Source organism: Prionailurus bengalensis, chromosome C2 (assembly GCF_016509475.1).
Source record: "Prionailurus bengalensis isolate Pbe53 chromosome C2, Fcat_Pben_1.1_paternal_pri, whole genome shotgun sequence".
Taxonomy (NCBI): domain Eukaryota; kingdom Metazoa; phylum Chordata; class Mammalia; order Carnivora; family Felidae; genus Prionailurus; species Prionailurus bengalensis.
In genome coordinates this window covers 124,620,656-124,648,418 of record NC_057350.1, presented here as the reverse complement: position 1 = coordinate 124,648,418, position 27,763 = coordinate 124,620,656, and the positions used below count along the sequence as shown (strand labels likewise).

General features: G+C 45.1%; 1 protein-coding gene across 2 annotated transcripts in view; it reads right to left on the bottom strand.

Moving 5' to 3' along the window:
• Positions 1 to 27,763, bottom strand: part of NMNAT3 (nicotinamide nucleotide adenylyltransferase 3) — a 113,938-nt gene that overhangs the window by 6,733 nt on the left and 79,442 nt on the right. For both annotated transcript variants that reach the window (XM_043595274.1, XM_043595273.1), the window contains exons 3-4: positions 6,745 to 6,928; positions 1,535 to 1,617 (exon numbers count right to left, since the gene is read on the bottom strand). In XM_043595274.1, the coding sequence (XP_043451209.1) occupies positions 1,535 to 1,617; positions 6,745 to 6,928 (267 nt within the window). The remainder of the gene's footprint in view (positions 1 to 1,534; positions 1,618 to 6,744; positions 6,929 to 27,763) is intronic.

Genomic DNA, 27,763 nt, shown 5'->3' with positions numbered 1-27,763 from the left:
TGGAACTAGCATCCCACCTCCCACAGCTGGGAGACCCTTGTTAGGAAACCCCTCAGATGGGCCTGCTGGGGTTTCAGCCCAGTGTGACCAGTGTCACATCCTGCCCTTCCATCACTGGGTGCTCCCGTTTATTCGCGTGAGGGGTGAATAAACTTGACCCAGGGTACCAGGACTGCCATTAGAGAGGGAAGGTCCTTTGGAATCACAGCTGACAAGGTTCCATCAAACACCAGGAGTTGACAACACAGTAGAAACCCAGGGTTACAAACTGAAAGGACAATCCACGTGGACTTTTGACAGCACTTGATGCCGGGAGGAGGCACGTGGGAGACCTGCGGGCTGTCTGATGGTACAGTTCTATTCCTGCTCAGTGACGTGGTCTTCTCTTGCCTGTCTTTTGGCTTTATTTTCAAACTACTCTAGATGTTAGATATTACTGCCTTCCTGGTGTCCTGGTCAGTCAGTGTGGCTGGAATCCACAGGGACCCATTAGAGGAAGCTGGAATGTGCTGAGGTTGTGGCAGGTGGTGTTTCCACACCATTGGCCACCAAGCGTGGCTATGAGGCTCCTGGCTGGTGCGGGGGGAGGGCCCTTGCAGGACCGTTCTCGAATATTCTAAGTGCAGGTAGGCCATTCAGGTGAGCTGGTGCCTGAGGAGTGCCCGTTGGTGCAGCTGGCAGTCTGGGGAGACATGTGGTCTCCTGGCCCCTGGCCCCTGAGGCCACCAGCAAGTGGGGTGGGCCCTGGCAGGCTGTCACCGGAGGGGGCCAGCAACACACAGGCAGAGCTTGGGGGCCTGCCTAGCCTTCTCTGGCTCTCAGCATATCCCACCAGAGGGACAGGGTGAGGGTATGTAAGGAGAGACTGACCTCATTCCTTTCTCACTACGCTGATCCGTGAGCCCACATGACACAGGACCACCCTGTTTGTTTTGGTTACGTTGGTTGCGAATCTTCGTCTGGAACTGGCGACAGCTGCATATTTACCGTCCTTACAAGCACGGTTGGCACTATCTCTGCTGTAGGTGTGGGCAGCGGTGTACCTCTGTTGTGGGTACACATGTACACACACGTGTTGCGCAGCAGGTGTGACCGCGGCTGTCCGGCAACACGCGAAAAGTACGATGAAAGTGGGCTCCAAAAAAAAAAATCCCCTTAGAAACAGGTTTCCTCTTTTGAGGAAGCCAGTGAGGAACGTGGCTACAAGCATAAGGGTTATAATAGCACAGTCTGTACTCAGGCTAAGGCTTTTAAAAGAACCCAGCATCACTCACTAGTTTATCCCTGTGTAGCCCTGACTGTAATCCATGTCATGAGCACGAGTCACGAGGGTAAGTAAACTCCTTTGAGGCAGAAAATCTTAAATTAGTGTAACGATTTACAAGGGGTGGTGGCCGATTGTTTAATTTGACCCTTCAATCTGGGGAAGTGTCACCCCCAACCAGGGAAGCCTCAAAATCCTTAGCTGTGCCTAGGAATTGGCTCTCGCACGGATCCCTGACGTCTCTCCCTCCGACGGACAAGGTGCACCCACCTGTCGGGGCCAAGGAGTGAGCCCTGCCATGGTCCGGGCCTTCCGTCTGGGGCAGAGATCTGAGCAGTTCACTGTGATGATGCCTGCATTGCAAACACACGGGCTCAGGATGTATCCATCCCGCAAAGCCACCCAGGGGTCTCAGTTTTTAAGTCTCAACCTGCTTTTGTCCATTTTAGGCAGGTAGCTCGTTCCCCAGGTGTTGGTGGAGGGCCTACCATGTGCCAGGCCTGTGCCAGGTGCTGGGACACAAAGCATGTGTGATTGGGACCTCTTGACCATGGATTGCCTTCTTGTGAGCCCTGGTGAAAGGGGCAGGGTGTGGGGATGAGCATATTTCTACTTTTTTAACATTGTCTTCAATACCTCACTTAGAAAAAAAAAAAAAAAAACAGCTGAGAAGGGATGAAGGATATGGGCTCTTAGAAGCAGACAGACCTGAGTTCAAAATAAAAAATTTCATTAGTATTTCAGAACTCCACGGGGGTGAGGACTAAGAGTCTGGCTTAGAGCCAGACTGCCTGGGCCCCAGCTCAGCTCCCCCAGAGGCCAGCTGGGCGACCCTGGGCATGTGTCTCTACGTCTCTGTGTGGATGGTTCAGCACCTGTGTAATGAGGGATAACCTGTGATAATCATGTGTGCCTCTCCTGGGTGGTCACAAAGATGAAAGGAGTGCAAAGTGCTCTGAACAGTGAGCAGGACAGAGCAACTCTCATTACATGTTAGCATTTCAGATCTGATTAGACGTACACCATTTTGGCATGCCTGGTTCTTTTAGCAAATCAATGTGCAAATCAAGAGATACCTGATCAAACACAGGTTGTCACCACGTCTTGTATCAATGCCATCTTCCACCTTCTACCTACTGTAGTATACATTTAGGAGGGCTGCGTTTGGGAGAGAGCAGTGCCTGGTGGAAAAAACAGGTGCTGTGCAGCCCGGGTGGGTTCGAGTTTCGGTTTTCTCGCCTGTGTGACCTTGAGTGAGTCACTGACACTCTCAGAGCCTCACTGACCTCATCTGTGTATTAGTCATGATGGAAGTTAATGCCGACCTCTTTTCTGCCAAGTACCACAGGACCATGAGAGAGAAAGTGCCTCTACCCTGCCAAATGCTGGGCAGGTGGCTCACTGCTGAGTATCGCTGGGGGAAGGCATAGTATAAAGGTTAAACTTTAGAATTAGACTGCTTGGTTGGAATTCTGCTTCCAACTAGTGGCTGTGAATCTTGGTGGGATCCTTAAGCAATCTGCCTCCGGTTTTGTCATCTGTAGAATGGGGGACGATGACCACACCCACCCCTGTGGGCCATGCTGAGGATTAAGGGAGGAGCAAGCACTGGCCCATCCACAGAAAGTGTCCAATCAACATTAGCTGTTCTTATCATCATTACTGTCAGTGTGTGAATAGTGAGCTCATTTAAGTCACCTTAATATTCTTAGTTCAGTAACTGCTTACCTAAAGTCAGCTGAATTCAGGAACGGATGGAAGGAGTGGACGAATAAATACATTTGATTCTGGCCCAAAGTCCTTCCTGATATCTCAGACACTCAGTCGAGTCTTCTTAGGGCCTAGCTGCACTCTGTGTTTCCATCATTGTCTGCTTTGGTTTTGGTAAGCTTCATGTCTGAGGATTCGCTCCTGAGTAAGTCTGGAATCTTGGAGCAGACTGAAGTAGGTGTGAGTCGCACCTCTACTTTCTAACTGTAGGGCCCTGCCTATGTTACTGACCCTTTCAAAGCCTCCATTTCCTCATCTGTAAAATGGGACCACACCCACCTACTCCTCAGAGTTGCTGAGGGGACTAGATAGGACATACCTGAAAAAGCCTGGAGCGCAGTAAGTGATCAGTAAAGGTGGTGATGGTCATTTTATTTTACTTACCTTGAAGCTCCTAGTTCAAGTTGACCCGACTTTGAATATTAGCTGGGTCTCTGAACTCTGATGCGTCAATCATTATTTTCAGTGTCAAATGTCGCTACCTCACAGACCTCCACTCTGCCTTTGTAGGGCGGTGGCCATCGCTTCCTCTGGTTGTCTGCCTGAGTGGTGTCCCGGTGTGCCCAGCCCTGAGCCTGCGGGCTGACCCTGGGAGCAGGTTCTTTGTGTCCTCCGCGGCCCCACAGGTTTCCAGGGATGTCTGGTCAGAAGGTCATTGGGTCATGGTGGCAGGAACAAAGTTCGCCACACCGTGCCCTGACCTGTAGGTCACTGGTTTGAAGATAACCGTAAGCATGGCTTCAGAGTCAGACTAGGCTCCACTACTCGCTTATTTGTTTTGCAATGTTGATTAACCTAGCCTCTCTGAACCTCAGTTTATCTGTAAAATGAGGACAACATAAGATTACGCTTGCAAAGGGGTACATGAGATGACAGTAGTGATGACTGATGATGGACCACATCAAATGGCATTGTGACTAAGGACCTTTGACATGGGGAGATGGTGAGCGAACTAAGTTATCAAATGCCCTAAAAGCATAAAAACTGGCCTAGATTAAACAAAAAATTAGGGGGCGCCTGGGTGGCGCAGTCGGTTAAGCGTCCGACTTCAGCCAGGTCACGATCTCGCGGTCCGGGAGTTCGAGCCCCGCGTCGGGCTCTGGGCTGATGGCTCAGAGCCTGGAGCCTGTTTCCGATTCTGTGTCTCCCTCTCTCTCTGCCCCTCCCCCATTCATGCTCTGTCTCTCTCTGTCCCAAAAATAAATAAAAAAACATTGAAAAAAAATTAAAAAAAAAACAAAAAATTAGAATGAAAACAAGCAACCTGATAAGGGAGAAAAAGAATCCTCAACGAACTCTACCGTGAATTTACTTCATAGTGACATTTGTCATAGTGACACTGTTTGTCACTATGTTGTAAATTCACTGTTGATTCCATCAGAAAGATACTGAGCAAAGGGTGGGGTGGGTTTCTACCATGCTTTTGAAATCACCTCAGTTTACAAACACCAGATTTTCAATCTTAAAAAAAACGCGTTTGGTAATTTTAGGAAAGCATTAGCAATAACGTCTTCTAATGAAGCTCACTCCAAAAATTGAAAAAAAAAATGTAATCAGCTCTCTGATAAAACTATTGTCTCTTTATATCAACAGATTTTTAATCTTGGCTGCACAAAATAAATCATTTGGGGACCTTTTACAAAATACCCATGCCAAGACCCTATGCACAAGTCATAATCTCTGAGGTGGGGTAGGGGGTGGGGAATGAACATTTTAAAAAGCTTCCCAGGCGATTCCTGCAGCCAGGGTCCACTGGTTTGGATGGATCTTGGTCCTAATCATAAACCTGATTCACGTACTTTGTGACTGAGGGCGGTGGCCTCAATCCTGGCCACACACTAGAATCACCAGGGAGCTCTTAAAATTCTGATGCCCTACCCCAGACCAGTGACATCCCAGTCTCTGGGATAAGACTCAGGCTTCAGTGCTTTTGAAAGCTCCCTCGATGATTCAGTGTGCAGCCAGGGCCGAGAAGCACTGAACTAAAGGATAGAGTAAAAAAAGAAAAAGAATGTGTTCAGTAACATCTCAGCACACGCCTGCATTTTGCAGCAGAAGCAGTGAAAATATTATGTAGTTCTGTGGTCCGTTCCTATTTACCCAGGAATGGCTTATCTGTTTGGATGATAAATTATGAGCCCGTGTTAGGGATGCAGGGAAGGTAGCTAGCATTCTTCAGCACCTACCATAAACCAGGTATTTTGCCCACATCATCCCATTTAATTCACATAGTACCCCAGAGAAGTGGGTGGTATCATCCCCGTTTTATTAGGTGAGGAACTGAGGTTCAGAGAGGCTAACTCACTTACATCAAGTCACTGAGCTAGTAAATTGGGCTCCAAAATCTGGGCCCTAGGCCACACTGCCTCTCCCAGGGTGCAGGAGGAAAGGGTCTTTGTTTCCGACAACATGTTAAAGCTAAATGGCGTGCTGGATTATGAACTGTTTGCATTCTCCTCTGCTATCCTAGATATATGAGGGCTGGCTAGATTGCTTGTTCTGAAGGGATGATTCAGGTGTAAATTTGCTTTTTTTTTTTTTTAATGTTAAAAAAAGAGCAGGTATCCTAACAGTTATTTCACATTTGCTCTTCTTTTAATTTGCCAGCAGGTTCTGAAGTAGCTCTGAATTGCTGAATGCTTCTAGCTGGTTCTTTCCCAAGTGAAAGGCAAACGATCAGAACCGGTATGTGTAACTAAATGAACAAAATGTTTACCTTTGCTAAAAAAGGAAAGGGTAAACAGTTTTCAACCAAGTAACTTTGAAGATGAGTAAGAAATGAAAAGCTGAACAGATTTAGGATGAAAAGACCCACCAGTTATTTGACCTTCTCCCTTGTGCTTCCTATTCCCTGACAAATCCTAGTGTTTGCAAATAGATAAAAGACACAGCCCACACAGTCTGCAATCCCTTCCAGCCAGGCTGGCTGTCATTAGTGACAGGCAGGGCCCCCCTCACCATCCCCTCTGACAGCCAGGCCGGGTGGGTCTTCTGGTTCCTCTACCAAACTCCCAGGAATGCTTCCCAGACACAAGTCAGTGACCCACTGTCCGAACACACAAGACTCTCCGGGCCTTTAAATAGCAAATTACTTAGGCTAAGTGCTAAAAGCAGTTCCAAAAGGAAAAAAAAAAAAAATCCTGAGCAACTCCTTCTAGATTTATAGCTTCTTTTTTTCAATTTTACATAAAAGTCTGGATTTATAGAACCTGGATTTGTACAATTAGAAGAGAGGGCTTATTGCGTAGATGTAATTTTCAACCTAGTCAATGGTGACAATGATAAAGGGTCCCACTTACTGAATATTCTTACGGGGTTCTGTGTCAGAAGTTCTTACATTTAAAACATCCTCTTAGGTTTTTATGGTCCCCATTTTGCAAGCGAGAGATGTGTCTCAGAGAACTTAAGTGCCTCGTCACACATCTATTCGGTGGCGGCCCTGGAGCCCGAGGATACAGCCGTCTGAAACAAGATTGGGCGTTCCCAGAAAGTATGTCCAGAAGGGTGGTGGGTTGTGATTTTCCCACTCGGGACCTCTTTGAGTGTGTCTGTTTGTCTCTCTCCCTCTACAAAGAAGCACTGCTGGGATTTTGGCTGAGAAAGCCTGGCTGAAGCCCCACTTGAGCCTTGGTCCCTGCCTTTCGGCCACTGGGCTCTGCAGATAGGTCCCGTGGCCTCTGGTCATCACACAAAAGCATGCTCACTCTTACCTCAGTACCTTCACCGTCTCCATCCACTGTGCCTGCTCACTCTCCCAGGGGTCCACCCGGATCCAGTCGGACGTCTGCAGGGCCAGCCGGGCCATGGCCACCCGGTGGTGGGCAGCCACGAGGTCTTTCTTTCTGTAGTTGTCGTTGACAGGAGAGATGATGCCCCCGATCACCTTGTACATTCCTAGGCAAGGGAGAACAGTGATGTTGTGTGTGCCAACACTGACTACCCAGTGGCTTGAAATCAGGCGGGTACAAAAGTACCCTGCCCCTGAGTGGGAGCAGACTCTGGCATTCTCCCCTGTGGGGCAGCCCCCTCAGGCAAGGATAAAGGCTGCCTCAGGGGCCATGTGCTTCTCTAGAGTCGTCTACAGCCAGAGTAATATTTCTCCTGAGAGCAAGGCTGTGAGGGTGTGGCCAGACAAGGCTTCCAGATGGCAGTGTGGACAGTTAGGGTCAGAATATGTTGAAGGAACATCACGACTTCCTCCTATGGAGGACTCAACAGAGGTGCTAATATCCTCTAATCATGTATGGGGCAATAGTTATGTGTAGTTGTTTAGCCACCATTGGGAGTCTCGTGAATCAAAGATGATAGGATGGAGTCGGGCACTGACAGGTAGGGGGGAGGTGGGAAGTAGATGGGAAATGGTGGGTCTACTTTGGGAAAGACGTGGGTTGTGGGACTGGAGAAAGGAACACTTTAAGTTTGCAGCCACAGGGAGACTGTGGAGGCTGCAGAGATCCAGCATGGAAAGAGTATGGACAGGACTCAAAGAGCCTGGGGTGGGGGCTCTGGCGTCCATCACTTAGTAGTGCACCCTAGGCAATTACCAGCCTATGGAAAAATAAAATACTTAGTCATTTGAACTTCAGTTTTCCTGGATGTAAAATGGGACCACACCTGTTTGGCAGGGTCTTGTGGTAAGGCTAGACATTAGGTAATGCTTCTGCAGTGGGATGGTATTTTGTCTTAGTATGTGATATATTTTTAAAAACTGTATTATGAAACATAACATGCATATAAAAGAACATGAAACACATATGGCTTGACAGAGAGTTATAAAGTATATCCTGCTTTCATCATCACCTAGGTGAAGATACAGCACTTCTGGCATTCCACATGTTCCCTACTGCAAGTGACAGAATTTAATCACTCTTCCTACTGTTACACTATTAATTTTCTTTCCTTTATAGCTTTACCATGTAGTTATGCAGCCTTAAAAAAACATAGCTTCATTTAGCTTCTGAAACTTTTATAAAGGGAATCACATGAATATATCCTTTGGTTAAGCCTTTTACGCTTTATGTAAATAACATTCCTGTAATCCAACCAGGTTTACTGCCACATAACCTTCCATTACAAGATTATATACTAAATAATTGATCTCTTTTACTTTGATGGACTTGGTGTGAGTCTGGCTTTGGATGATTACAAACCACACTGCCTCAGGACATTCTTCCACAAGGCTCCCTCCGCACACGGGCACACGTTCTTAGGACACACACCTAACAGCAGACCCGCTGAGTCATACGGTGGGTGTAAGCATATCTGCGGTGTTGCTAGATAATGTCGAAAGGTTTTCCAAAGCAGCTGTAGCTACTGACCCTCCACCAGCCGTGCAAGAGTTCCATGCAATACCACATGAGGTCATTGTCAGGATTTTCCCAATCTGATGGCTGTGGTCATATCTCTGTCCTTTCAATGTTCATTTTCCTGCTTACCAATGAGGCCGAGCATTTATTCATATATATTATTAAACATTCAAGCTTAAATTTTTGTGAAGTGTCTGTTCAAATCTTTTGGCCATATTTTGGGTTGTCTTCTGATTTTATCATTGATTTGTGGAGTTCTTTATATATTCCAAATACTAGCCTTTTGGGGTTAGTTATAGGAGTCATAAATACCCTCTTGTTTTATGGCTTGTCTTACTATTCTTTTTTGTGGAATCCTTTCGAAATAGAAAAAAAAAGAAAAAGTTCTTAATTTTAACGTAGTTGGGTTATTAGCTTTCTCCTTTATGGCTAGTGAATTTTGTGTTATGAAGACATTTTCCTGTATTATCTCATAAAAGGTTTACAGTTTTGTTTTTTCACATTTGGGTCTTGGTGCATGATGTGAATCCTATTCAGTTATTTTTCGTTTGGGTAGTCAATTATTCTAGCAATGTTTACCAAGAAGACCCTGTCCACGCTGCTGCTATGTGTCACCACCCACATCGAATGCCAAGTGTCCACCTGTGCAAGGGTGTGCTTCTCTTCTCTGTTCTATTGCTCAATTTCCTGTCTCCGTACAACATCACACTGCTTTGCTGAATATAGCTTTATTATACATCTTGATACCTGGTTCTTCTTCCCACCCGTTCTTCAAGAATGTCTTGGCAATTCATGACTTTCTGTATTTTCCATATTAATTTTATTTTATTTAAAAAATTTTAATGTTTATTTTTAAGAGAGAGAGAGAGAGAGCGAGCGAGCAGGGGAGGGGCAGAGACAGAGGGAGACACAGAATCTGAAGCAGGATGCAGGCTCCGAGCTGTCAGCACAGAGCCTGACGCGGAGATCAAACTCATGAACTGTGAGATCATGACCTGAGCCGAAGTCAGACGCTCAACTGACTGAGCCACCCAGGCGCTCCTATATTTTCCATATAAATTTTAGAATGAGCTTGTCAAGTTCCACAGATGAAACACGTTCTCTTGTCCCTGCCCCACCCCAAAAAACCCTGCTGAAATTTTGATAGGAACTGAACTGAATTTATAATTCAATTTTGGGAGAATTCATGTCTTTACAATTTTTTAGCCTGCTGATCCACAAGCATTATATATCTTTCCTTTTATTTGGATCCCCTTAAATATACCTAAATAAATTTTTACGGTTTTTCTTGTAGAGCACTTAAACATCTTTTATAAGGTTTATTCCTAGACACTTGATTTTTTGGATGCCACTATAAATGGCATTTAGAAAATACTTTTTATTCCATTTGTTGCCAATTTATAGAAATAGAATTGATTTAGGCATCTTGGATGCATATCCAGTAACCTTGCTAAACTTTATTAATTCTAATAATTTTTCTGTATAGTCTTTTGAATCTTCTATGTCCAAAATATACCATCTGAAAATATGAACAAATTTGCTGTATTTCCAATCCCTCCACCTTTTATTTGTTTTTCTCACACCGTTGAAGACTGCTAGCATGATGGATGCCAAATACAGGTGGTATTAGCAGGCCCCCTTGCCTTTTTGCCGTTATCAGAGGCAAACTTTTGACTTTCAGTATTACATATGATGTCTGTTGCAAGTTTTCTATAGATATCCTTTTTAGGTTGTAGCAGAGATAATGCCACGTGTTCATTAAAACTCTTCCCCGCCACCCCCTCCCCCTTTCTGGGCACATAGGAAGCTAATATATCTGTTCTTGAAATTAGGCCGGGTTTATGTGATCTCACTGAGTTATAGTCAGTGGGGTGTGGGTGGAAGTGATGTACGCCCCATCTAGACTTGGCCACAAAAACTCTTGTAGACTCTCCAACTCTCTCATAGTGGATCTGAAAGCCATAACAAAGGAGGCAAAGCCATGGGTGGGGCCTACTGGGACCCCTGAGACACAGCTGGGCAGGGAACCGCTCTGTAGCTCTTCAGGATCTACATGGGATTTATGAGAGGGAAACGTTATCTAATGTGGTAAATTCTTGAAATGACCCTGGCCTATCCTGACAAATAACGTGTATGTTACTTTAACAGACATTCCCAGATATTCCTAGTTTAAGAGTTTTTGTCAGGGGCATCTGGGTGGCTTAGTCGAGCAGGTTAAGTGTCCAACTTCAGCTTAGGTCATGACCTTGTGGTTTGTGAGTTCGAGCCCCGTGTCCGGCTCTATGCTGACAGCTCAGAGCCTGGAGCCTGCTTCGGATTCTGTGTCTCCCTCTCTCTCTGCACCTCCCTGCTCGTACTCTGACTCTCTTTCTCTCTCAAAAATAAACATGAAAAAAAATTAAAACGAGCTTTGGTCATAAATGAATTTTATCAAATGTTTTTTCTGCAACTCTTGAAATGATGGTGTGAATTTTGGATGCTGTTTTTGACTGCTTGCCGGTCAATGCCCTGGACTAATCATTTGTCAGGGGTGTCTCCCAGGCATAAGATAGATTATGCTCTCTTCCAGACAGGCTTCATGTTTGTGTTTCCCAGGTCGCTAGAGTTATTAAAAGTCATGGATGACCTTAAATGAAGTTGTCGACTGAAGCTTCTTTGACTATTTCAGGCAAAGGGCTGCAAATATGATCAAAGATTGATGTGTGGCAATTTCTTCCTAGTGATATTTTATCCTTGCCTTTTTCTTCTTCTGCTTGCCTTAGTATCAGGGTTTCTCTGAAGTCCTCTAGGATTAGGGGAAGAAGGTGGGTTAAGATCTAGTTCACCTTGGCCTTGAAGGTGTAGCTCCTTGGGGGTCCAGCTTAATGTGGAAGAAGTTAGTATAAGGCTCCTCAGCTTGGGAGGAATCCAGCCTTTGAATTCTTTCCTTCTCGGCTTATATACGGCCACTGATTCAAAGCTTAAGTGAGCAGTATTAACAAGTGCCCACAGGGCACGAGTGGCTCTGATGTTCTAATAGCCTGCTTACCTCCCTGGCTACAGGTGTTCTCTCAGCTGCTCTGAGACATCCCTGCTTTTTGGCTTTAACAATGAAGTTTGAAAAATGCTCTACCCACCGTTTATTTTTGTTTTGCTGGGAGAATTGATCCAAAGAGGACAGCCTGACCACCCCCTGGAAGTTGAGAGTTCTTGGATGCAATTTTCCAGCTCTGTTAAACCTGGTTGCCCCGGGCCCCTCCTTCCTGGAGGCTGAGGCATCCGTTGTTTCCCGGGGAATGGCAAACCCAGCTGAGAGTAAGGAGAGGATGTTCATCTTTTGACTTCTGGAACGGGATCCTAAGACTCATTTCAGAGGAACACTTGCGTGAAGGTTAAAGCTTTCATTTTGTAAGAATCGGTCTTTGTTGAGAAAGATTTATATACATTTTAAAAGTTACTCTAAAAAAAAAAAAAACACCAGAGTCTGGGCAGTCAGAGCACACAGTTTTACTAAAATCTGTAGAGTGGTAAGAAGAGAATATGAAAATGGAAAGGAAAAGTCCCTTCCGGGCTGAGGGTGGGGTCGGTGGTGGAATAAGCAGCAGGCATAGGGAAGAACCTGGTAGAAAAGGTGTGTGGTGACCAAGAGTTTAGACCGAAGTCGAGGTCTGCTCCCTGCACCCTCTTACCCCTCAGAGACAGAGCCTTCTGTGTGTTGGGTGGGGGAGGGCAGAGTTAAGAAGCCTAGTTAGTTTGGGAGACTGTAAAGCAGGCGGGCGGGCGTTTTGCTTCCCACTTGGACTTGTAGGGGGAAACCATCGTGCTCTGTGCCAGTATAGTGGCATGGCCTCTGTACAGTGGAACTGCCAGTCTTCAGGAAATATCCCCTCCTCTGCTTTCCACGTCCCCCTCAGCTTCTGCAGGGCATGGCAGAGATCCATAAAAGTTCCCCAGGCTCTTTGAGAGGAGAAGTGAAAGGGGCTGAGAATGAGAAGTCAGCGGGGATACTTCTGGGGGGTGGGTAGGGCATACATGGCGTGCAGCCCAAGGCCAAGGACCATGGCGTTGTTAGTAACAGGGAGGGCCCAGGCACGGGCCCAGACAGCAGTGGTAGTGCCTTAGCCAAGAGAAGCTGAGGAGACTTCATAAGTGGAGGCAGAGAGGATAGAGGTCAAGGGCACCCCTCTAGGCTGGAGGGCATTCAGGGCCAGATGCCCCTTTTCAGATGCCAGGATGATAAAGCTACCTACGATGCTTAATTCACTCTTGGGAAAGTAGGCAGCAAAAGACTAACTTGATTAAAAATTGACCTGTAACAGAATAAATTTAAGATTAGAAGACATTTAACTTGACGTGGCAAATGTTTTCACCCTTCATGGAAGTGGTGACTTAAGGGCAAGGTGAGTGTTCTAGAAAGCAAAGGAACTTCTATTCCTGCATATCTGAGTTCCATGTGCTACACAGAGCATGTTAATTCTTTTTCTTTCCTACTTTAAACAAAGTGGGGGCTGGTTTAAAAAAAGTGGAAGCTAACTTCTGTTGAGTGCCAGCTCACTTGGGAAATTTGCATACATTTAACCTTCACATTAGTCTGTTTTACTGGAGGAAACAGTGTGGGGCACCAGGCGGCCCTCCGAGCAACTCTGCTAGGATCTTGGGTACTCTGGTGTCACCTTTGATGGTTTAGCTCAACTTGATGGGGCAGGTGGTACAGTGGGAAAGCAATGCTGTGTTATAGCACCCAGGAGAGGAGAGTCAATAAAAATAACAATGTAGGCTAAAACTCCTTCTTGCCCTCCAAATGGTTATGAGCTCAGGCCTCTTCCCTTTCCCACAATCCCATAATCCCAGTGTTGCCCCTCACGTGACCCTCTTTCCCCCTAGGGAAGATACAGTCGCTTCTCTGGCAACCCCACTGCTGCCCAGACACACCTCCATTACAGCCTTTGTAGAGTAAGACCTATTTGTCTTTTCCACGAGACTGATCGTTCTCTAAGGATGTGAACCTGACTTTTAATTCTGGGTAACAGGACTAGCACATCTCTTAGTAGGAAGCTATACTGTCCTTTCCTTGGGTTTACCACAGCAAGACATGGCTGTGAACTTAACATGGTGGACAGCATCCTTTATCTCCACTTCTGTTCTAACAAAGTGGCAATGAAGGAATAGAACACGTATGACGTCACGAGGGCCAACAGAGTGGGAAAGGAGACAACAGTGCAAGGGAAAGGTCGACAGAAGTGTAGAAGCTGGAGGGCTGATGTACAATGGTAACAGAGCAAGCAGAGTCTGCAGGAGGCTAAGGAGGTAGGAGGCAAGGTGCCCCGCGTGGCAGAAGCTCGGAGGGGCTCAGGAACTGGAGAAGGGGGTGCCAGAGTGCCTGAACACAGGAGGACCAGTTCAGAGTTTGCCTAAGGAGCCCTTAGATCCAATCACCTGCCTATTCTCCCATCCCGGCAGAAGGCCGAATGTCTGCCTTCTGCTGAGGTTGGGCCAGAGAGACCCTGGCCTCCCAGACACAGGCACAGGAGAGAGGAGGAAGTACCATCCTTAAGACAGGAGGCTATAGTTTGGCTCCCAGAACACCAGACAGGAGATGTCTCTCTGGGGAACAGTCCCACCTAGGAGGGTGTCTGAAGACTCCTACAGGTCCTCACACCTAGGGGTCTTGTACCCAGGGCCTGATCGTACGGCCACGGGGCCTGCCAGCTGCACCCATATCCTCAGAGCTTCCAGCCAGCATTTAGGGCCTGATCTGCAAATATGAGTGGATAGCCTAAGGAGAGACAGGTTTTAGAAAGGTGCTGACCGTGCAAGACGGAGACCAAAACAACCACCGGGAGAAAAGGAACTTGGGGACACAAAGGCAACTGATGCACAGAGCAAAAGGAAATTTCAAAAATCTCCAAATAATACTGTCAGGAGGAGAAGAGATGATGGCCCGTCCACGAAACAAGAGTGGGATGCTTTACAAGGGGCAATCAGAAAACAGGAGGAAACTTTTAGAATTGAACAGTATTCACCAACTGCCCGTTCCATGCTAGGTACTGTGCTAGGTGCCGGGGAAATACAATGGTGACGGAGCAGATCAATTCCTGTCCTCGTGGAACTTACATTCTGGTGGATGACAGCAGCAGTAAAGTCAGTGAGTGGAAGAATCAGAAGATCAGTGTGAGGAAATTATATGCCAACAAGGCAAAATTAGAGGGCTGCCCCAGGAGGCCCAACATCTAAGTGACAGAAATTCCTGAGAGCGGATGGAGGGAGGCTAACACCAAAGAAATAATACAAATATTTTCCCAGACTAGAAGGACATAGTTCTCAGAACTGAAGACCCTCTGAGCCCTCAGCACTCTGAAGGAAAGGAAGTGCACACGCTGACATGCTGACAAGCCATTGTAAAACTTCAGACCATCAGGTTTAAGGAGAAGATTCCAAACGTTTCCAAAGAGAAAACCAGAGGTTGAACACACAGGACTGGGACCCAGGATAGAACTGGATTTCTCAACAGTGATTCTGGGATCCAGAAGACAGGGGAGCAAAGCCTTCATCACAGGAAAGGAAAATTACTTCCAACCTGGAATTCTATATTCAGCCAAAGAACCAAACAATTAGAACAGGGGTCAGCAAACCTTTCCTGTTCAGGGACAGATAGCAAATAGTTTAGATTTGGTCAGCCACACACAATCTTTGTTGCAAAGTCCTTTGTTGTTGTTGTTAAACAACCCTTTAAAAATGTAAGAAAACAACAACAACAACAAAAACAAACCATTCTAGCTGACAGAAAGAAGGAAAACAGACTGGGCCCAGAGTTGGCCCATGGGCTGTTTACTGGCCTGTGAACTGGAGTATAGAATAAAGTCGTGTTCATATATATGCAAGGTCTCAGAAAATTGATCTCCTGTAGATCCTTTCTCAGAAAGATGCTGGAGGATGCACTCCACCCCAACAAGAGTAAACCAAAAGAAACAGAAGGCACAGGATCCAAGAAACAAGGGTTCCAAACCAGGAGACAGGCAAAGGGAATCGCTGGGGAAACAGTGAAGGGAAATGCCGGATGACGGCACAGAGAGCCAGCCGTCCACGCGGGAGCTGAAGGCCTCTAGGAAGGGTATGAGTCTATTTATATACTAAGCTGAGTTTTGAAGATCTTTTGGAAAATTTGGGACTGAATTAGTGATAGGCATAAGGAACGTAAGGAAACACATAAATAATTATTAACTCTAGGAAGAGCCAAGGTTTATACGACAGGCAATGCAATCCTAGTTGTACTGCATGGCTTAGTTGATGACATTTACAGACGTCAATGTTTAACGTCTTTAACCCAGAGTTGTGAGCTCATCAATTTGGGAGCATGTGGTAGAGGTGAAGTGTGAGTGTGAGGGCAGAGGTGTGAAAGAGCTAAATCTTCATGGAAGCCAATAGATAATGTCTAAATCTGAAAAATCAAGAAACACAGTATAAGCTTATTATGTAGATATAGGGAGACAAACAATAGGGAATAGCTAAAAAAGTTAAATGTGACTGCCCCGGGGAACCAGGAATGAGGGGAAGGAAGGGATGGAACAAAGTTACCATAAGCCTTATAGCAACTTAACTTTAAGCCTATATGTTTAAAAATCTAGAAAATAAGTTTAACATGAATGTACTCTGTAGATGTATTTCAGTACATTGAAAAGTGTAAAGAATCAGTAATCAACCAAATGTATCCAAGAGGTTAATATTGTTTATATTTTGGTTGTCTTTTTCTTCTGTTTTTCTTCATATAATATAAATGTTTGTGTCTTCTTTACTTAGATTATATCATAAGCATTTTCCTTGGCCATTAGCACTCTTAAAAACACCACTTTTAATGGCTGTATAATAATAGGATTAATCTATGTATCTATTTGTACCTGAATCAATATATTGTGACCATCTTTGTAGATCTTGGTTGCAACTTTTAGATATATTAGAAAATTTTTTTTTAAATGTTTATTTTTGAGAGAGAGAGACAGAGTGTGAGTGGGGGAGGGGCTAAGAGAGAGGGAGACACAGAATCCGAAGCAGGCTCCAAGCTCTGAGCTGTCAGCACAGAGCCCGATGTGGGGCTCGAACCCATGGACTGAGAGATCATGACCTGAGCTGAAGTCAGACGCTCAACTGACTGAGCCACCCAGGTGCCCCACAGATACATTTTTAAGATAAATTATTAGAAAGGAAAAATAGTGGCTTGAAGACTTTGGGGGCTTTCGCTACCTCTTGCTAAACTGCTTTTCTGAAATCCTGAACAAGAGGAGACAGCCACCAGCATGGTATGAGAGAACCCATCTCACCCCATACTGGCTAGTGCTGGGATCACTCATTTAAAAACATCTTTGCCAATCTGCAGGAACTTTTTGTGGTTTACCATTTGCTTTTAAGATTATTTCTTGCGTGATTTTTATTCCTCATTAGACATGTGTGTCTCTCCTGTTGTGGACCACCTGTTCATACTCATTGCTCCTTTGTCTTTTTGTGTATGAAGTCTTTTTAACAAGTGTATGAAATGTTTCCCTGTTGGGTCCGCCGGCACCTCATAGAGAGGATTCTCCTCCACGTCCTGTACCTCTCGTCCAACTCCAGTGTGGCTGCTGGGAATTTGGTGTGGATCTTCAACCAGCTCCGACCCCCCACCACGTCCACATGAACTAAAGCCTCAACTCAACTCAGGGACGCTTCTGTCCTTCCTCTGGCACTGTGCCTCTGCTCTACTTGCTGGCATTAATTCTTTACTATCTCTTGGAATTTTCACATCCTTATCTTTTTCTTGAGTTCTGGAAGAATTCCTCCGACTGTTCTGGTTCTCTGTTTCATCTCCAGAGATCACCTCCCTGCTGCCTCGTCTACACTGAGCTCTAATTTGGCACCCCAAACGCCATTCACTGTCCTCAGACTGCTCCTTTTCCCTACAGGTTGATTTTCTGCTGTGATCACATTTTTCTCTTGAATCTCCTGGAGAACCAGAGATTCAATGATTTTATCTTCTTAAGTGGAGGGCCCCTTGGCCAGAATCCACAGGCTGGGACCATCTTAAGAAACACAGTTCCTTTTCATAGATCTGTTACTTTTCTCTGACTGGTTTCCTGCCTCCAGAAAGGTCTGTCTGTCCAGCATAGGCTGCTGGGTGGACCTGTCATAGACTGGCTAGGTCCCTGTTTAATTTTTTAATTTACAGCAGAAGGATAAAGGCAGCATTTAGGTTTACTCTGATTTTTATTTGCAGCTCAAAAATCCACTTGCTTGTGTAGTGCAAGGAGGGAGCTGTAGGTCACAGGAAATATCCATCGATGGGGAATTCTCCTCTCCTGAGGTTTATTTTTAGCTTTTTAAGAATGCTAAATATATACGGTAGGAACTCAAATTGACTTTTTTCTTTAAATACTTAAGGGACTGTCCCATGTCCTTTTTTAAATACTCTGTCTCTGCCACCACTCATTTTGTATTTGACTCACAAGACATTATCGATCTTCTTACGTAGACTTTGTGTTCCATAGGGCTGTCCAGAGTCAGTATCCTGATCATTTAATCACTTTTTAGAAATTACATTTTAACGCCTGATAGAGCTTTCTGAGCACTTGGTTAGTCTTCCAGGTGAACCTGGGGATACTTCTCTCAAGTTAAGAAAAATAGCCACGAATGCTTTCCCTGGAAAGCCAATCAATAAATGACCATTCCCTTGAGGACCTGGTCATATTTGCATAAAGTGAAGTCTCTTAGGAGAGAGGCGGGGCTGCTCCCGCCCATGCCCTTCACATTTCTAGTTCAGGTTGGCCCTGGGGACGTGTGTCCTTGGTGGTTTATCCAGTGAATGATTTTTTTTCCTGATATTTCCTATAACATATAGGTTATAGATGTTTTTATATATGTTATATATTACATGTTTTGTATAGTTATAAACATTTCATGACCTAGTATTGCCACTGATAGGTAGGAAACTCTGTATTTTGGTTTGTTTATTTTTAATCTGGACTACCTTACTGAACGTATTAGTTCTGATGGGTTTTCAAATGGTTCTCCTGGATTTTCTAGGGATACAGTAATATCACCTGCAAATAATGAAAACCAAGTCTCCTGTCTATATTTCTTATTTTTGACTGATGCCATTAGAAAATAATGGTGGTGAGGAGGCATTCTTTCCTATTTCCTTGCTTCTGTGGGAATGCTTCTGAAGTGTTATGCCATTACATGTCATGCTAGAAAAGTATCCTTATAGTTCTAATTTACTAAGAGCTTAAAAAAAAATCCCTAAGTAGGTGTTGGATTTTATTGAATGACTTTTAAGTGTGTATTGAGATGATGATTTAGGTTCCATAAAAATATATTGTCTTAGTAATGCGATGTATTAATAGATATCTTTATGGTATATTGTCCTTGAATACCTGGGATAAATGCTACCTAGTCATGTTGAATTATTCTTTTATTAGCAATTTGATAACCTACTACTTTATATGGGTATTTTGCATCCCAGATTATATTGTTAAACACTAGCTGTAATGCCACAATATCCTTATCCAATTTTCTTCATTCTAGAAAATGGGTATGGTAGATTGAATTATTGGTCCTAATTCCTCACTCTGTCATTATAGTATTATACACACCCCGCCATAGCCTCACAAAGGCAGAATGTACTTCCCCACCCCTTGACTTTGGGCTTGGTCATGAGACTCCTTTCGGCTAACAGGATATTAGTAGATGTGAGATGAACAAAAACTCTAAACTTGCTTGCTTGGTGGGACTTGCGATCCCGTGCCTGTGCCATCTCCATGAGAATATGTGACATAATCACAATCCCTTCTATTTTCCTAAATCCAGAGTTATTTAAATAAACGAATGAGAATTTGATAACATGAATAGTTCGTGGCACTTAGCTGGTACTCAGCGATTGTCACTCCCTCCATCCTCTTGTCTGGTGCAGAAGCAGAGGAGGGAATGGTGGCAGGTTGTCTTTTTGGAAGATGATCACAATATTATCTCCCAGTGCACGCGTGCCCTTCTGGAACCCAATCGCTCCTCCATTGAAAGTCTGTGCCCCTCCCCCTTGGACCTGGGTGCACACCTGTGCATGTTTTACCCAGGGGTAGAAGTGATACTATGTGACTTCTGAGGCTAGGTCATAGAAATGCCATGCATGTCTACCTTATGATCTGAGGATACTTCATTTTGGAACCCAACTGCCAGGCTGTGAAGCCCAAACTAGCCTACGCAGAGAGACTCCACGATGAAGTGATAAAGCCACGTGTAAATGTTATGGTCAGCATCCCTGCCAATACCCAGCACTAACTGCCAGATGTGTGAGTGAAGAAGTCTCCAGATGACTCCTGATCCCAGCTCTCTAGTCGGTCCCAGTCTTTGAGGTCTTCCCGGAGGAGTCCCCAAATATCATGGGGCAAAGACAAATCATCCCCATTGTGCTGTGTCCAAATTCCTGACCCACCAAATTTGTGAGTGTAATAAAATGGTCAATTTATATCATTGAGTCTGGGGTGCTTTGGTACCTAGGCATAACAACTGGAATAGGAATGGAGATCCGGAAAAGTCCTATCACTTTGCTATGGTTACACTACCAGGAAATGGCAGGATTGGGATCTGGAGCAGGGCTGCCTGTACTTTTTTCTGTGGCACTGTATGGGTGACTGACAGTGAGGTTCGGGGAGCCCTAAGCCGGCCAGAACTAGGGAGAGTACCACTCGGTAGCTCCACCTCTGTGAATGCGACCCCAAACCAGGTCACTCTGGGGGATGACAGAGATTCACCCCCTCTAGAGCTGACCGTGTCCCCCAGCAGGACCGGGCTTCTATAAAATGTTAATGCTATCTAAAATGCTAGCAGCCTCACAAACCATGAAGTAAGACTTAATGGCATTCCAAAGTGTAAAGACTTCATTATTACCGCAGAGAATGCTTTGCACATTTATCAGCATTTTATTAAGAATTACCATACACATTTAAAACAAAACTACACCTGTCCAAACAACTGGGAGAAGCATTAGGTAATGCTCAGGCTTGGCCGGCTTCTTCTACTGTCTCGTCCCCCCGGCACCCCCCACTGCTGCTCAGGGAAGTACAGTATCCCTGCATACATGGGCACAGTCCAACCCTTCCCCGCTTCATGGACCCTTCTGTCCGTTTTCTTCTTTCTTTGGTTGTGCTGCAAAGAACCTTGGGAAACAAGGCTTTGAAAAGCAAAAATCTTTTAAGAAACATCAGGAGCAAGTGTTGCAAATGCTGTGAGGAATCAAGTAAACAAGGAAAGGAAGCCAGAGGGGTGATAAGCCGGTTGAAAACAAAAAACAAAAAACAGGATCTCAATCAAATGGACCTGCACGCTTTTACAAAGAGCTTATTGTGATTGAACTTGGCCTCCAAGCTCAGTCTGGAAGACATGATTTGGAAAACATGAAGCTGTTGAGGTTTTGAGGCCACCCTGGCACGCTTTTCCTTATTTTCTCCATCAAGTTCTGTCTTTTGGTTTGTTTCCTAAGCCAGATTGCTCTTAGCTCTCCTGGTCCCAGTGAACTTGAGACTGCCTTTTTATTGCTCTGCTCTGTGTGTTGCTGGCCAGAAGCACCCATCAATTTCAAAGGCCACTAAATGCCTGGATCAAGGAAGCCTGGAGCAGGGAGAACAGATCCCGGAATTCTGGTTATCCCGAGTAGAGTGGCAGACTTCAGGGAGCACAGTGGTGGCCGCGTGGTATATGAGGCTCTTCTGTCTGCCCTCCATTTCCCTCCCTTTTTTTCTGTGCAGAGGCTTTCTTTCCACCCACACACTCTTCCTGCACACTACAAAGCCCCCTCTGGTCTCCAGAATCCTTCAATGTCGCGGCTTGTCAGGGTGAGGTTTCTCTTTCTTGCGTTTCCAAACGTCCTTTCTTTGTGTGCAACTTCTTAAAAGCCTAGCAAGGTAAACAACAAAGCAGCGATATTTCATAGGGTTTAAACGTCCCTCCTGGTCCTGGATAGCAAGGCCTTTTTTATTTCCTCTCTCCTGTCCCATCCTCTACAATGGTTTCCCTGAGGCTCAGGTGCTTGGTGCTGCTCAGCTGGCTGTGTCCCCCATTTCTCGGAGTGCCGACAAAGTCTCTGACGGGGTGGCTGGCTCCTTGACACCCTATGTGCGTTCAGGGTATTTTGCACGTCCTTCTTTTGCGTGCCTCTGTTTTCCAACATTTAACTCCCGGCTGCGTTCCCTCTGCCTGCTGAACAGAATGAGTGTCCTTTCAGAGTAGGGAGGTTTTAAAAAGAACTCACCGGAACTTCCAAATGCTAGGGTGTCATGGTTCCTCAGCAACATATTATGTTCTCTTTGGGGGCCTTAGATCTAGCAGGAACTTCACACAGGAAAATAGGCGGTGGGGGGCAAGCTGTAATTGGGCAGTTCTGGCTTGGTGTGGAGTCTGCTGAAGGAGTCATGCGAAGAAGCACCAAATGCTGCTGTGGGCAGCCTCTGTGTGTGGAGTCTCTGCCAAGCAGCCTCGTTTCCCATTGATGAGTAACTAGTCCTGGGCCATACGCCACAAGTGTCCTCTTAAGATGGGCTTTGTGGTGGCAGGAACTTGAGGGCGAGCAGGCAGAGGCATATCTGAGTGATGAGACTCAGCTCTGCTGCTTATGAGCTGTGTGACCTGGGGCAAATTACTTAAGCTCCCTGTTTCCCAGTCTCCTGACCTGAATCCAATGAGCTGAGGTAGGAGACGAAGACCAGTTCAGGGCGGATACATGGTTGGAGAGCACACTAGAGATATCCCTTGAATCTGAATTTCCCCTTCTTATCCCTTGTTTTCATTACAGACACCATTTCTCCTCTTCTTAAGGCAAGAGGGTGGCACATGCCTTTGAGCTGGCAGCCCAGCATGCACTTTAAGTCAGGTAGTGTACCAGCACTGTAAGTTCTGAAATAAATGCTGTGGGAGCCCTGTCCTCATGGGGAGTTCAGTCCTCGGGGATACAGACAGTCACCACAAGGTGGTCAATGGAGGGCAGAGGTACACGAGGAAGAGAGCCCAGAAGAGGCTCTGTACAGGTGGAACACACTTTTTGGAAAGGGGCCCCTACACTGAGTTACGTATAATGCAGGAGGCAGACGGTGACCTACGAAAAAGTAAAGTCTTATTAATCAAATCCGTTCTTTCCATTCAAACTGTATGGAAAAGATACTTTTTTTTTAAGTCTTCAGAACAACTGAAGCTTGATGACTCCTTGATTCTGCACTAATATCCTTGCCCATTTCTTGATACGTTTTCAATTTACCTTCATGGTAATTTACGCTCAAGGAAACTATCCAAGATCTGCTAAGGGATTCAATAAAATAGGTCACGGAGTTAAACGCTGTGGTGAAACATAGGGCTTAATTTTATGGATAAAATTTAAATTGCTTGGCTGCCTTTTCGCATTATTCGTGTTAAGACTAACGATCACTCAGTGAATGGGAAGGGATCACTGTAGAAATGAGAAAGCCATTTTCCTAATTCTTTAAGCATACCTGGTGGGGTTGTGGACTTTGCCCTGGAGGTTAACAGCGGCTGCCTGAGGGAAGAGACCTGAGTGGAGATAGCCCACCTCCACGGCAGGGCCGCTCCCTCAGCCGCTGTAGGAACAAGGAGCCTGAAACTGGAATTTTTCCTAGGGTTGACATTGTGGGGGCACAGGAGGAGGACAGCATGTTTAACACTAGCACTTTTCCTGATATTTCTCAAAGTGAGTCCACACTGAATGATGTCCTTGTTAAAAATGCATATCCCGGGTGTCGCCTGGGCCTACTCTCTGGCAGTGAGGTATAGGAACTTAGACCCTTCTCAAATATCCTGGGTGCCCGTGAGGCACCCCTAAAGATCTGTGGGGGCAGTACTGACCACAGAGGAACCACCCCCTTTCGGTTACACAGGTTCTTTCCTTAACCCAGACCTGGGCTCTAAAGTAAACAAGGACTGCTTTGCTGTAATGACCAGATCACCAATGTTATGCATATGGAATAGAAAGATAGAGTCAATTGTATCTCAATAAAAAGCATTTAGTGACAAAAAGAAGGATATGGGTTTCTTAGGTGGCAAATGTTTTATGGAGTTTAATGCAATTTCATTTTTGAGGTTCGTTTCTTAAAATACCCTTAGTTAACTTGTTTAATGTATTCGTCGGTCAATTCTGATTATGTAAATTGTAGGTGATCTTCTCCATTTGCCATATAAGACATAATTTAGAGTTGCAAAGCTAACCAAAGTTACCATTCTCAACAAGCAGTAAAAAATTAGACCCTCTGGGGGAACGTTTCTCCTGAGAGTTTTATTTATTTAATTAATTCATTCCAATGTTGTTTAGATCAGCGTATCTCTAGCTGTTCTGTGTAATGATTTATTTTATTATATTGTATTTTTAATTTTTTAATGTTTATTTTTGAGGGGGGGAGTGGCGAGAGAAAGGGGGACAAATAATCCGAAGCAGGCTCCAGGCTCTGAGAGCTGTCAGCACAGAGACTGATGTAGGGCTCGAACTCACGAACTGTGAGATCATGACTTGAGCCAGAGTTGGACACTTAACCAACTGAGCCACCCAGGCGCCCCTGTGTAAAGATTTATAGGCACCTACCAGCAATGCCCCCCCCCCCCCCAGCCAAAAGGGTTCAGTGGTCAAATAAACTTTGGAAATACCAGGATAGACAAAGTGAAACAGGTCTTCTTGCCAAATGCAGATCCTTTGCAAGCCCCTAATGTGTGGACGTGCATAGTAACTCTCCAAGAAGGGCACAGAAGGATCAGGGCTTAGTTTCATGGAACATTCTGCTGATAAAGCGTTCAGAGGACCACAGCTCGTAAGATAGGTAGTTAACTCCATTGGCAAATTATGTCGGGGGATGGGGCTGCATTTATTTAGACAAACTGCCTGTAAGACCCAGGCCTAGCAAGTGTTTTACAACTGGCCGTGTATATACAAGATCACTTGCGGGGAGCTTCCTCGAACAAAGACCTCCCACCATGACATCCAGGTTTAGGCGCTGATGTAAATTGTGGAATCATAATCTTGATCGTCACCACCACTCCCACCATCATCAAATCATGATCGGCATTTCTGACTATCGCCACACCCCTACTGCCCCCACGTTGGTAGTGCCACCCACCATCATGCCAGGACCGACAAGATCACTGCCCTCACCAACACCGTCATCCATCCCATCACCACCGTCACCACCACACTGCGGACGATGAACACCACTGCCATTAGCACGCCATGATCTACACTGCCACCACTGCCACCTGTGTGTGCGGCCGTCACCACCACCGCAGCCCCTAGAACTGCTTCGGAGCAACCACGACCACCACACCCAGGGTGGTCACCATCCTTCCTATGTTTAGACTGCAGAGGAGATGAACAACGGTGTTATTACTTCAGGTGGCGCTCAAAGGTTGGAAGCCTCGATAGAATTGCACGTAGTTATCCCGAGTTACTACGGCAGCCCAGTAGCCAAGTGGAACCAGACACGGTGCCACGGCATAATTCTGGGGTCTACAGTCTAGAGTCTAAACGGGATCTCCATCCCAAGGTGGGCATCCCTCAATTCCCTCTGTGACCGGAGTAAAACATGTCACACAGGTCTGCCATGTCAGCTTATCGGATGGGAAGATTCAGCCCCAATGTGATTTTAAAAATGTGGAAGCTGGACTTCAGCTAGTTTAGGAGCAGTCCCTGGTGCTCGCCATGGGGCGGCCACGGAGGGGCTTTAAAACCAGCACAAAATGAGGAAATGAGGCTTGCTACTGCTTGAGGGTCCAGTCTAGGTGGGGGAGTCACGGAAGAAAAAAGCTTAACTATATGTTACAGTTTATGTATTCAAATGAAATACTCTGAAGTTGTATTTTCTGTATGCACCATTGTATATATTGTACATGCATAAATGTATACAATAATCATGATGATGATGGATGGCATGCACTGAGTAATTAAAGTGTTGGGGACTATGCTGAAGACTTTACATAGATCATCTCCTTAATTCTGATGGCTCCTATATGAAAGAAGTACGACTGTCAGTCCCATTTTCCTAATGAACAAACTGTGAAGAAGTTAAATAACCGGTCCAAGGTCATAAAGCAGATTAACTGTAGTACTGTGGTGTGAACCCAGGTAGTCTGGTTCCAGGGACCACGATCGTAACCAAAGCTGTTAAGACAGATTGGGGATGATTGTGAGGCTAGTGCAGAGGGTGCCTGGCAGGGGACTGTCCCTCCTTCCTCCTGACCCTAGTTCATTCCTTAGACATACTGATATTAGAAATGATGGCTCTGCGAATGTACCTGTTGTTAACTCTTAAAAATATATAAATATATGCAAACCTCTGTGTATATTCTATACACATACAGACATGCACAGATTTTTTTTTTCAAAAGGCAGTTGCCATCACTCCCCTGAGGTTGCTTTCCTGGCTTGGCCAACGTTGCTGGAAATGACAGTGCTGGGATGTGAAAGCAGGTTTATTTGTCTGGTTCTGAAGTTTTTGCTTGTTTATGTGCTCTGTGCTTGTTTTAACTATACCAAGTACCTCTTACATCACGATTCTTCATCTCTAAAATATGGAGGGGAGGGGGGCTGAGTGGAAATAATGCTATCCCATGGGCTTGTTTGGAGGCTTAAATAACAGAACGCATGTAGAAACATTTTGTTAAATGTATGGAGCCATTCAAATGTAACATTACTACTATTATTTTGGTTTTCCTGTGATAAAATTAAACATAACAATTTTGTTTAGCCATTTGGATAATGATTTCAATATAACTCACTTCCCTTGTAACTTTACGTATTTTAAGTTTTTATTTTGAAATAATTTTAGACTCCACAAACTGCAAAGTACTTAGCAAAGACAGTCCAAGGAGTTCCCATATCCTTCCCTCAGCTTCTGCTAATGTTAACATCTCTTTTTTTTTAATTTTTTTTTTAACATTTCTTTATTTTTGAGACAGAGAGAGACACAGCATGAATGGGGGAGGGGCAGAGAGAGAGGGAGATACAGAATCGGAAGCAGGCTCCAGGCTCTGAGCCATCAGCCCACAGCCCCACGCGAGGCTCGAACTTGCAGACCATGAGATCATGACCTGAGCTGAAGTCGGACACTCAACCGACTGAGCCACCCAGGCGCCCCTAATGTTAACATCTCATGGCACAACGATCCAAACCAGGAAGTTAGCATTAACGCTACTCACCAATCTAGAGACCTTACTCATATTTTCCCTGTAGCACCTTTTTTCTGGTCAGGAGTCCAATCCAGGATCTCGCACTGCATGTAACTGTCCTGTATCCTTATTGTCCTCTACCTAGGGACAGCCCCTGAGTCTTTTATGACCTGGACATTTTAGAAAAGCACTGGCCAGTGTTTTTGTGGAACACCCCTCACTCAGTTCGGTTTGTCTGATGGTTTTCTCTCCATTAGATTGCGTTTCTGCACCTCAGCAAGAACACCTTAGAAATGATGTTGTGCCCCTTCTCAATGTGTCATTTTCAGGGTGCCAGACATTGATTTCTCTTGATTCCGGTGATACTAACTTTGATACTTGGTTGAGATGGTGTCTGTCAGACTTCTCTACTGTTAAGTTACTATTTTCTCCTGTGTGCCTGTAAATAATAAGCATCTTATGGGAAAGTACTTAGAGATTATGCAAATACCCTGTTTCCTGTCATACTTTTGCCCACTAATTTTAGCGTACATTGATTCTGGTGTGCAACAACCACTGGTGTGATGTTTGCTAAATGGTGATTTAAAAAAATTTTTTTTAATGTTTGTTTACTTTTGAGAGAGAGAGAGAGAGAGAGAGAGGGGAGAGAGAATCCAAAGCAGGCTCCAGGCTGTCAGCACAGAGCCCGATGTGGGGCTCGAACTCATGAACTGCAAAATCATGACCTGAGCCGAAATCAGATGCTTAACCGACTGAGCCACCCTGGTGCCCTGTGGTTTTTCTTTATTTCCAACATTCCTTCTACAGCATTAATTAGAATTCTACTGTAAGGAGGAACTGTCCTTTCTCATGTATGTATGTATGTATGTATTTATTTATTCATCCATCCTATCATTTATGTATATCAATGTGGACTCATGGATATTTATTTTATTCGGTGGGGTGTAATCCATTATCATTATTTATTTTGTTCCTCAAATTATCCCATATTTGCCCGGTAGAAGCACCTTAAAATTGGCTCCAGTATCTTTCTGACATGCTCCTATCACCTATTAAGAACTTCCTTGCTTTCTGGCACCACAAAATACTCAATCTAGGCTCATTTTGTTCTCTTTCTGCCCCACCTCTGGAATCCAACATTTCTCCAGAAAGCCCTGGCTTTTGAAATTGAAGGATGGCATTTAGAAACCAAGGGCGATGGTTGTGCTCACTGCTACCGAGGTTTTGTGGTTTCTAGGCATCTCTTCGAAGACAGAACTAGGAAATTATA